This window comes from Bos indicus, chromosome 9, assembly GCF_029378745.1.
Source record: "Bos indicus isolate NIAB-ARS_2022 breed Sahiwal x Tharparkar chromosome 9, NIAB-ARS_B.indTharparkar_mat_pri_1.0, whole genome shotgun sequence".
Classification (NCBI taxonomy): Eukaryota; Metazoa; Chordata; class Mammalia; order Artiodactyla; family Bovidae; genus Bos; species Bos indicus.
In genome coordinates, this window is record NC_091768.1 from 72,530,977 (window position 1) to 72,543,000 (window position 12,024).

A 12,024-nucleotide genomic window follows, 5' to 3' on the forward strand; every position below is an offset into this window, starting at 1 on the left:
TGGTATACATATTACCTCCCAACTATCTCATGTCTATGTATCATGTACTGCAGGACACTTTCTTGGGCAAAAAGAAAGCTGTCAAAAGGTGAATATTTCAGCATGTTTAAAATAATAAAATGCATGAGGGCATTTTAACATTAGCTGTAACTAAAATCCACTAGATTTTTTAAAAATCTACTATCACATCACTCTGGTATAAACTTATAAAATGAGAAAAGATTTATTAAAATATGAGAAAAATAACTTCACTAAAATTATTAAGTTGCATTTAATCTATTTTGGTTATTTATTTTAAGTGAGGGAATTTCCTGATACCATTCCATCTGTTGACCACAATGTAATGTCTTTTAATACTATGGAAATCAAAGATCTTAGACATGAAAAGAATGATTTGGATAAAATGGGCACAAGGAAATACTATGATGTGTAAATATTTTAAAAGAATGTTAGGGAATCAGAAAAATTAGCCATTGTGAAAAAATTGCTAGTGTAGCCTTGAGTTTCCAACATGGCACAGTGGTAAAGAACCCACCTGCCAAAGCAAGAGACAGGAGACACAGGTTCAATCTCTGAGTTGGAAAGATCCCTGGAGTAGGAAATGGCAACCCACTCCAGTATTCTTGCCTGGAAAATTTTCATAGACAGAGAAGTCTGGCAGACTACAGTCCAAAGGACTGCAAAGAGTCAGACACGACTGAGCTGAGCATGCACAGCCTTGAGTCAAACAGCAGAAATAACAAGTATAATAATTTTGGCCATAATCAAGAGGAAGAGAAAATCATGAGTTTAACAAGGAGAGAAACAGACTTTGCTCTAACTGTAAACCTTAATTGACACAATTCAAGGGAGAGAGAGGGGGTTTCTCTGGACTGAACTGGCTGAGTCTATAGCCACACCCTTATTCATTCACAAACCAGGGAGCAGGACTGTCATGAGATCAGATTTGATAACATTTTGCTGTCAAACTTAAATGTTAGATGCCCATGACTCTAAGTATCCTTAAACAGAAAACTTTTGAAATGACATTTTGTTACTCACTTATTTACAGTACTAAACAAGCAGTCCTTGAACTTGGAACCCTCTAAATCAGTGTAAATGGTTAAAGTTATGCAAAACTAAACATTTTTGTGTGTTTTTTTTTTGCTATATACGGATTCTTGCTGACAAAGGTGATATTTTATATAAATGACAAAGCAATGTCTAAGGTTCTTTTCAGTTTGAGGGCTCTTTTCAGTCCAACCATATATTTATTTTCAGAAGGCTTATCAGTGCTATGTGTGATAACATGGATGATGAGCTTCTTAGTTTAGGGAGAAGAAAATAAAAGAATAAACAAGCAATGGGTTGAGAACAGTATGGAATATTGAGTAATGACAAAATAAAATGTACTCTTCTTTCAACCCATAGTTTGCAGACCTTATATACGGCAGGGGGATGAGTTTTCAGGTTTGTAGAAATGACATAATTCTTTCTCCAAATAAGAAGAGTCATCATAAATTGACCACTAACCATATGCTTGACAGAGCTGTAAATTATTAATAACTTTACCTGAATTATCTCCTTTAGCCTTCACAAAAACTATGACCTATTATAATATTCTATTTTTGCACATGAAATCATTTGTGCAAAGTCACACAGGTAATAAGCATTGAACTTAGTGGCAAACTCAGGAGGCCTTCCTCAAGAGCTCACAACACTAACCACAGCAGAAGGTGAAGTGTTGAGCAGTTTTCTGCTGATCCATGCGTGGCTCACTGGGAGGCATGACCAGATGGTTTGCCGGCCAGCTCTAATGTGAGTCCAGTTGACTGGAAGAGATGTGGTTCAGGAAACTGAGGATGACTGTGGCTTTCTTATCAAAGATGGGGGGTGGGGGGGCGGGGATAAATACCAAGTGTGATTTAGAAAAGTTTGAGTTGCAGAGGTAGGGGAAGTCAAAAGCATCCAGGAATGCAGAGTTCTTATGATTATGCCCCTGTCCTTTCCAAAGCCTAGCATCATCTTGCTCCCACCAGTCAACATGTGCACGGTTACTCAGTCGTGTTTGATTCTTTAAGGCTCCATGGACTGTAGCCCACCAATCTCCTTTGTCCATGGGATTTTTCAGTCAGGAATACTGCAATGGGTTGCCATTTCCTCCTCCAGGGGATCTTCCAGGAATCAAACCTGCGTCTCCTATGTCTACTGCATTCCAGGCAGATTCTTTACCCACTGAGCCATCAGGAAAGCCCTTCCCATCCGTGACATTATGTGTTATTTGGAATTTCATGCTGTGGGTAAGGTGAGTTTCACTGAGATAGCTACCTTTTTTAGTTAGGAACTGAGTAAATGAGGTCAGTCTACCTGAGATCTTCATGTATCCACAGATTTTTATTAAATTGTTTATCTCTAATAGCAAGAAACAAAGTCTACACTGGCCAACAAGTATCAGATAGAAGGTTTCCATTGTAGCAGAGTGTGTTTAACTTTTCTCATATTTTCTCATATTTGAGAATCTATTTAACATTCTCATCAGATAATGCCATATTTGAGGGATGAAGCAACTCCTAGATATTAAATATGAGTGTTATGCTTTTTAAGAAAAAAAATCTAGAAATTATATTTTCTTCATTTTAAAAGATCTGTGGAATGAAGTTTTCCTTCTCCTTATATTAATTCAATGATCTAATTTTAGGTATTCTCTGAAACACTGACATATTTCTGTAGTCCATATGTTTCTAAACTATGAATCATTTCATTTCTACATTTGGTGCAGAAAATATTACTGCTCCCAAATAAATATGAATATTCCTCTTTATTTTGATTTGTACATCCCCCCAAATTTGCCCTTAATTTTAAAATGTGATGAATCACTATAAAATAGAAAGAGATAATGATAATCCTGAAAATAAAAGGGAAAATTTAATTTTCCATCTGGGAAAAATTTATATAATAATGAAATTTGCTCTTTAACTTTTGCTTGAATGAAATCTAGACATTTTGAACATCCCAAAGGTAGAACTGCATTTTGTTAAAAGGTGACTTCAAGGAAGAACCCAGGGAGAACATGAAGAAGCTACATTTTCCTACCTGGCAAAACAGGTGCCCACTAAAATCATGGCCCTTGCAAAAGAAACTTTATTGTTTAACCACTTCATTATCTGACTTCCTCTAAGTAAAGACTATTATCTGTGTTGTTAATAATAATACCTGGAAAAACACACATTCCAAAAGTGTCGGGAAACTCATCCTACTTTGAAATTCTCATTTAAGAGGATGCTACAGGATACTGCAGGACCAGAGACTGAAAAACAAAGGTGTGCAAAACCAAATAAATCAGGTTTCAAAGCCTAAAAACAAGGATAATAGGAAAGAGCCTAAATTTGTACAGCCTGTTTGTTTTTTGTCAGAACAAATGCTGGGAATGAGTGAGAGAGAGAATGAAAGAAGTGTGGTGGGAAAATTATGGGTGGTGAATTTTCCATTTCTTTTCTATAATGAACATATGCTACTACTTTTATATTATGTGTTTTTTTAAAAAAAGCTTTTAAAAATTACTTTTGTTTCTCCCATCACCATATATGTATAAGGCAACTGAGCACACCAGCCCCATCCTCTGGCAATCATGCAAAAAGATATTGAGTATGAAAATTAAGGCCATTTCACCAGATTTCAAGGCAAGCTAACCCTCAGTAATTCCCTACTTCAAAACAAAAGATTTTTAAATTTAACTTCTATTTCTATCAAACCATCTTGACTAGTTATCTTCAACACTGAACTCCACTTAAAGCAGTACATCAAGAGACTGTACATTAGATTAAATGAAAATGAAATACTCTCTGATTATGGGTGGCTTTGAATGGAAATATTCCATTCACTGATATATATTTTCTGGAGGAAATGGTGGAATCATTTCATCACCATTATTTTAGGAATTGGTAAAAGTTACCCTAATAAAGGGCTTCCTTGGTGGCTCAGATGGTAAAAATCTGCCTGCAATGAGGGAGACCTGGGTTTGATCCCTGGGTTGGGATGATCCCCTGGAAAAGAGAATGGTAACCCACTCCAGTATTCTTGCCTCGAGAATTCCATGGACCGAGGAGCCTTGGTGAGCTACAGTCCATGGAGTTGCAAAGAGTTGGACACAACTGAGCAACTAACACACACATACACCCTAATAAAATTCATACTGGACCTAGAATATTGTCTTTGTAAAGAATCCATTTGCAGGCTCATAAATTTGCATGTTGCAGAAGGACAGCTGCAGAGTTGCTTTGGCTTGTGCTTACACTTCACAGAATTGAAGGCGTCTAGGAGAAGTTTTAGTTGGGGTGCTGATGTCCTGATAAAGAAGGGGCACGCTATGGTGTAGAAACTACAACTGAAAAAATTGCATCCCTCAGATCCAAATTCTAACAAAACTGCTAATAGACTAGAAGAATGTTTAACTTTCTAAACTTCAGAGATCTACATCTTAAAGAACATTGATTCTAGTCTAGATATATCATAGACAAACTGATAAAAACCAAAGATTAAAAACAAATTAAAGCAGCCTGTGAAAGACAGCATACTATAATCAGAATAGCAATAATTTAAATCATCACTGAATTCTCATCAGAAACTACAGAGACCAGAGGCCATGGACCAAATCTTCAAAATGATAAAAGGAAAAAAAAAGTCATCTAACTCAGAATTTTATACCTATAAAAAAAATCCTTTAAGAATTAAATAAAAATATTTTCATTTATAAAGGCATATCATAAAGATAAAAGAAAACTGAGAGATATCATTGTTAGAGAATCACTGCATCATAAGAAATGCTAAAAGAAGTTTTTCCAGGTTAAAAAGAAATTATTTACAAGGAAAACTGGATCTCCAAGAAAAAATAAAGAACATCAGAAATAGTAAATATCTTGGAAAATACAAAAATAGTTTTCCTCTTGTTTTCCTTTAAATCTATTATACTGTAGATTTAATTTCATATGTAGAAGTAATATATATGTGAATCATAATGTAAAGGATGGGAAGATGAGTGGGATAGCAAGTTTTCTATAATGGTTTTTGAAAATTATTAATTAATCCTCAGAGCCACCACTAAGTCAGTAGATGAATTAATATTGAATTCTAAAAATACTCAAATGATTTTGGAGAAGTCATAAAAGGAAGAACAGCAAATGAAGAAAAGAAGGAACATGAGGAAAACAAATACTAAGACGGTATAGTTATATCTAACAATCACACTAAGTTAAGTGGTCCAGCTTACTCCTTGGAAGGAAAGTTATGACCAACCTGCTGCTGCTGCTGTCAAGTCGCTTCAGTCGTGTCCGACTCCGTGCGACCCCATAGACACATAGGGATTCTCCAGGCAAGAACACTGGAGTGGGTTGCCATTTCCTTCTCCAATGCATGAAAGTGAAAAGTGAAAGTGAAGTCGCTCAGTTGTGTCCGACTCTTCGCAACCCCATGGACTGCAGCCCACCAGGCTCCTCCGTCCATGGGGTTTTCCAGGCAAGAGTACTGGAGTGGGGTGCCATCGCCTTCTCCATATGACCAACCTAGATAGCATATAAAAAAGCATAGACATTACTTTGCCAACAAAGGTCTGTCTAGTTAAGGCTATGGTTTTTCCAGTGTTCATGTGTGGATGTGAGAGTTGGACTGTGAAGAAGGCTGAGCACTGAAGAATTGATGCTTTTGAACTGTGGTGTTGGAGAAGACTCTTGAGAGTCCCATGGACTGCAAGGAGATTCAACCAGTCCATTCTAAAGGAGATCAGTCCTGGGTGTTCTTTGGAAAGACTGATGCTAAAGCTGAAACTCCAGTACTTTGGCCACCTTATGCTAAGAGTTGACTCGCTGGGAGGGATTGGGGGCAGGAGGAAAAGGGGACAACAGAGGATGAGATGGCTGGATGGAATCACTGACTCGATGGACATGAGTTTGGGTAGATGGACGTGAGTTTGAGTGAAGTCCGGGAGTTGGTGATGGACAGGGAGGCCTGGCGTGCTGCAATTCATGGGATCGCAAAGAGACGGACACGACTGAGCAACTGAATTGAACTGAACTGAAGTGGTCCAAACTTTCCAAGTAAAAAGAAGAGATTGTCAGATAATCTTTAAAAGGAAAACCTAACTATATGAGGTCTGTAAGAGAAGAACTTTATAAGACACAGATAGGTTGAAAGTAAATGGATAGAAAAGATATATACCATGTGAAAAGTAGGCATCAGAAGGCTGACTTGGTTATATTAATGTCAGGAAAAAAAAAAAAAAAAAAAAACTTCAAATGAAGATTTACCAGAGGTAAAGAGGAATACAATTCATCAGGAAATTATAACAATTATAAAAGTGTATGTGCTTAATATTAGCACTTCAAAATAGATAAAGCAAAAATTGACTGAATTTTAAGAAGCAAAAGATCATTCTATGACTATAAGTAGAGATTTTAATATCCATGTCTCAGTAACTGAAAAACTACCTCCCCCCACCAAAGCACTAGGCATAGACCTCAGTCTCAGAATTGATTATTGGAAAGAATCTTTACTAGATGACCTGCTACTACAGAAGGGATACTCTCTTTGTAACCCCACTGATGACACAAACAGTTTTCAGAGTTTCTAAGGTGAGTAGTTCTGAATGATTCCTATCACCATTTCTGTACATGTCCTGCATTCATTTTTCTTGTAACATAATTTCTTCATCTCCAAAAAGTGCCTGAGCATCATTTTCTGATCTGGCCTGTAAAGATTCTCTTCTCATCTCATTCTCTCTACTTAACTTTAAGAATCATTTATATTCTGATTGTAATGTTTTGCTCTATATAGCTTCTTTACAACATAAGTGCTGTAGATCTTAACAGCAGTATTAGCCAGTGGACGGTTTGTTTATTTTGTGGCTATACTATTACTAATGGACTGCAATGATGGCATAAACAGGCCAATTCACTTTCATGCTTCTTCATCATTCTTCAAAAGACATAAAAGACAGAACATCTTTTTTGACAGATTAAACTGATAACAAGTTTAGACTATAAGCCTGGTCTTTGAAAAAAAAAGACAGCAGAGAGTTTTTCACTCTCTTCTTCAACCCCTCCCGCTTTTGCAAATAGGCATGGTCTTTGACAATCTTTTATAAATAAAAGATTAAAGCACCAATTTAGCTCATGCTGCTTCTCAAAGGAGAGCTACTTCTTCCTGGGGAGAGTAATGCAGAACCGAGCATGCAGGCTCTCCATCCGACCACCAGCCCTGGCGTTCTCTGCTCATTAGCTTTGGATGTCAGCTACCCTCTTTCAGCACCTGATCTCATCTCTCACACAATGGGTGTAAGGACAGGCTGCCCTTCCTATTTCACAGGGTTGGCCCAAACCTTGAATTGGATTTTTGCGAGCATACTTTGTAAAACCAGGAGACCTAATACAAATAGTAGGTGTCACCACTGTTCTCCATTTAATTAGGCCCTATTTAAATAGAGAAGGTGAAAGCTCTAGTACCACTGTCTTAATTATTTTGCTGCTTTCTCATTTCTAGTGTCATTACTTCATGTCATTAGGCCTCACGGCTCAATGTGTTTGTGAAAAAGAATGAAAAAGCGTCTTCAATTTCCTGTAAAAGCACACTCCACCTTTGGTCGGAGTGCAGTTTTTAATTATACAACAGAAGCATATTCCCCAAACTCAGAAAGTGGCATTCCTCTGATTCTGATTAGATGTATAGTTTGGGACTGATAGCACAAGTCACATCTGCCCTCCACTGAGTATTTGGAATACGACTTGCCTTAGGGTTTTTAATGGGCTTCCCCTGTGGCTCAGCTGGTACAGAATCAGATTGCAGTGTGGGAGACCTGGGTTCGATCCCTGGGTTGGGAAGATCCCCTGGAGAAGGGAAAGGCTACCCACTCCAGTATTCTGGTCTAGAGAATTCCATGGACTATATAGTCCATGGGATCACAAAGAGTTGGACACGACTGAGCAACTTTCACTCTCACTTAGGGTTTTTAAAATCTTTCTTCACCCTGGAAGAGACACTGGAACCCCTGTATTTGCCCACCCTATCCTATTTCTCTGTCCTCTACTCCATGAAATAGACTCGTTGCTTTGTTCCCTCAACACTTGGATATACATAATTCATCAAGCTGTATTTAATGGTATACATGCTTTAGATATTGAAAAAAAAAAGAGATTTATAAAGGGACTTTTAAAAAAGTGATTGTGAGGTACATTCTAGTGTTGCACTAGGTATAACGAAAAAAGCAAGTAAAGCCAAAATTTTTCCTCAACCTTGCCTTTATGTAGGGTTATTACTAGAGCATACTTCCTGTAGAGCATAGGGCCAGAATGTACTTTTCCAAAAATACCTGAGTCATCATTAGTCCAGAAGGTTCTTGGGTCAGGCTTGGTCAGGATGTTGGCGTGATTACTTGGCTCTTTCACCTTGAAAACATAAGGAGGAAAGAAGTGATGTGAAAAAATGGCTTCACTGTTTCAGGCCTACAGATCAATGGGCAAGATTCCAAGGTTGAAGTTTGCACATACAGCACATCTCTGCCCTGATTAAGGTGACCTACCCTCCTGGTTCGGCCAGGACTATGCTGCTTGTAGCACTGAAAGCCTCAAATGCTGGCAAACCCTTCAGTCCTGGACAAACTGGGATGGATGGTGACCCCAGACCTGATGTGGTTTACTGCCAAAGCATATGGGAACTAGAGTTCCTCTCCCACTTTCTCCCTCTTCCTGTGCCTTTTGTGGTATGCAAACTGCACGCCTGGATGCAGAAGTCCCTCCCCACCAGGATTAGCGAATGTATCTATGTAATGTATATTCTTATATCACTTATAAAACATTTTGGACTTCTATATAATAGAGATAGTACTTTCACTATATATGCTTGGGAAAACACATAATAAGGAAGAGCTACTTTTAATCCAGCTGCATTTTAAAATGAATTCTTATTTTATCATTATAACAGAATCTGTATTTAAAATAGTAGCACATGCATATATGCAATATATATTATTTATTTAACCTAAAGACTGCCTAATGCATATTCAACTAATAGACTTTTTACAATAAATACCAGAGAACTGCAGACATGCAATGATCATTTTATTTACTTTTTGTGTGTGTGTGCGCGATTTTATGATTGTGATGTTTAGCTTTCAAACATATTTTCAATTGGGGAAATACAAATCTTAGTGTTAAAGTGGAAGTTACATTTATATATATATATATATATCGCAATGTGATATTTTGATTACTGTGAAAATTCCCTAGTGTTTATTATTTAAAGGATAAATTTCTTCCATTCCAGCTATAGTCAAAGTACTCTCAAGATAGTCAAAATACACCTTCTACTGCAGCAAGACTGTCACTAACTATATTGTTTAGTTCTGTTGGCATTTTCTTTCCAGAGCAAGTCTTTATCAAAGAAGGAAGCGGTGTGTTCATTTACAACTTGGCACAAACTCTTTCTCTTGTTCTGAATTACCATCAGGGGATGTGTAGAAATCAGGATCTCAAAGGGTTCTTTGCGTCCCCCACATTCACTGTAGCACGACTCACAATAGCCAAGAGGTAGAAACAATCTAAATGCTTATGGACAGATGAATGGATAAAGAAAATGTAGTATATACATACAATGGAATATTATTCTGACTTAGAAGGAAATCCTGCCATATGCAATGACATGAATGAAACTTCAAAACACTGTGCTATGTGAAATAAGCCAGACACAGAACAAATACTGCATGATACTACTTACTAGAGGCATTAGTAGTGAAACGTAAAAGCAGAAAGTAGAATGTTGATTGCCAGGGTCCGGGGGAAGGGGAAATAAGGAGTTGCCATACCATGTGTATAAAGTTGCAGTTATATAAGGAGTTTAAGTTTTAGAGATCTGCCTAACAACATTGTGACTATAGTTAACATTATTTCACACAAAAATTTGTTAAGAGGGTAGACTTCTTAACCCCTCTTGTGTTCTTAACCCCACCCACAACAAAAACATCTACTAATAAATCATCATTCTATGTCTGTTAGTGCATCAGATATACACACAAAATATTTCATACATAAGTACATAAATGGTCTACATTAATGGAATTTTCTGGTAATGTTGCTGTTCAGTGGCTCCTGTGTGTCTGACTCTTTGCAACCCCATGAACTGCAGCACACCAGGCTTCCCTGTCATTCACTATCTCCCAGAGCTTGCTCAAACTCATGTCCATCGAATGGGTGATGCTATCCAGGCATCTCATCCTCTGTCGTCCCCTTCTCCTCCCACCTTCAATCTTTCCCAGCATCTGGGTCTTTTCCGATGAGTCAGGTGGCCAAAGTACTGGAGTTGCAGCTTCAGCATCAGTCCTTCCAATGAATATTCAGGGTTGATTTCCTTTAGGATTGACTGGTTTGATCTCCTTGCTGTGCAAGGGATTCTCAAGAGTCTTCTCCAAAACCACAGTTTGAAAGCATCATTTCTTTAGTGCTCAGCCTTCTTTATGGTCCAACTCTCACATCCATAGATGACTACTGGAAAAACCATAAATTTGACTAGATGGACCTTTGTCGGCAAAGTAACGTCTCTGGTAATGTAGTACATTTTTAATTGATAGGAACCATAATTTTAGAAGTCAAATCATGGTGAAAATTATCATTAAAATTTAAATCTCAAGGGGGAAAAAAAGAATATCAGATCAGCAGCATTCCATGGATAACATTTTGAGCAGCAAAACAAAAACCCTCCTCAAACTTCACTAAACAGCCCCAGTCTAAATTCCTTCAAAGGAATTACATCTTCCACTGAAATATTTCTCCCTTTGTTAGAAAATTCTTTACAAATTGAACTGAAATCTGGATACCTGAAATTTTTTTCACTGGTTCTAGCTCACCCATGAGTTACATTGAAGAGATCTACTCTCTCTTTGATAATATAATACCTAGAATATTGGAAAATAGATAATATTTTTCACGTTAACCTTCCCTTCTCAGGTTAGTTGATGCTCTTTCCTTCCAATGTTCCACATGAAATGGTTTTAAGTCTCTTTATTGAGATCACTCTACTCCAGAATAAATCCTCTCAGGTCTGCGAGCTAATTCCTTAGGAGCTCTCAGGGCAGGGCCAGATAGTAGCACCAGAAATAAGGAACTGGTTTTGAGGAACAACTTGGGAAGGACTACAAGCATTATTTCCAAATGTGAGTAACTAAAATGTTTCCCAAGAACCTGTAAATTGAAAGTACTGTGAAAGTAAAGAATGCACTGTGACTTATCCACACTTTGATACTTCTTTACTTGAAAGGTTTTAATTGATTTTATAACTATGGACCCATTAGGGAAAATTGCCATGTATGAGCATTCTTCCTGCATTCAGCTGTAATTGTGGTGTTTGTGTCAGACATCATTCCTTGAAATCTCATTTACTTATGAATAATTCTTTATCACTGCTTCTGTTAAACTCAAAGTTATCAAGAATGCCTTCTTGCTCTTTGTGTAAGAAGAACATGCTATTTTTCATGATTCCCAAGCACCAAAGTACCCACAACAAGGTATCTATAGAGTTCATGGAGTATATTTTTAGCACACGTTTATGCAAATTCATTCATAATTATATAAACTGCAATTGCTTATAAGTTATGCTCTGAAATTGATTCCCATAGTTTTAGGTACTTCACAGAATGAGAAAAGTCTATATCAGATGTCAGTCCTGCTGAGTCTTCACAAGACCTGTCATAAGTGGCTGAAGTAGTGATAAATCCACAATAGGCTCTTTGGTTTTTTTCCTTCTTTCCCATCTTAGGTTACATGATGTTCAAAAGTAAGCAAGAAAACTTTATATTCAGAGAAATGACATTTTTCTTCTCAAATTGCTGTTGTAAGGCTTTAGAAATGTCCCTTGGATACTACCACGGGATGTAAAACCATCCTGCAAACATTAATTTTGAATTCAGTTCTGTGTATCTGGGAGGAAGAAAACCCTTCCTTGATCTTTTTCTCTTGGATGGGTTTATTACATTCAAAGCATATTTATTAATCATTTATTTAAATCCCA

At 37.2% G+C, this 12,024-nt stretch overlaps 1 protein-coding gene across 1 annotated transcript in view; it reads right to left on the reverse strand.

Annotated features, from left to right (window-relative positions):
* SGK1 (serum/glucocorticoid regulated kinase 1) overlaps positions 1-12,024 on the reverse strand; it is a 111,947-nt gene that overhangs the window by 20,072 nt on the left and 79,851 nt on the right. The window contains exon 3 of the mRNA XM_070796204.1: positions 8,336-8,411. Coding sequence (XP_070652305.1) covers positions 8,336-8,411 — 76 coding nt within the window. The remainder of the gene's footprint in view (positions 1-8,335; positions 8,412-12,024) is intronic.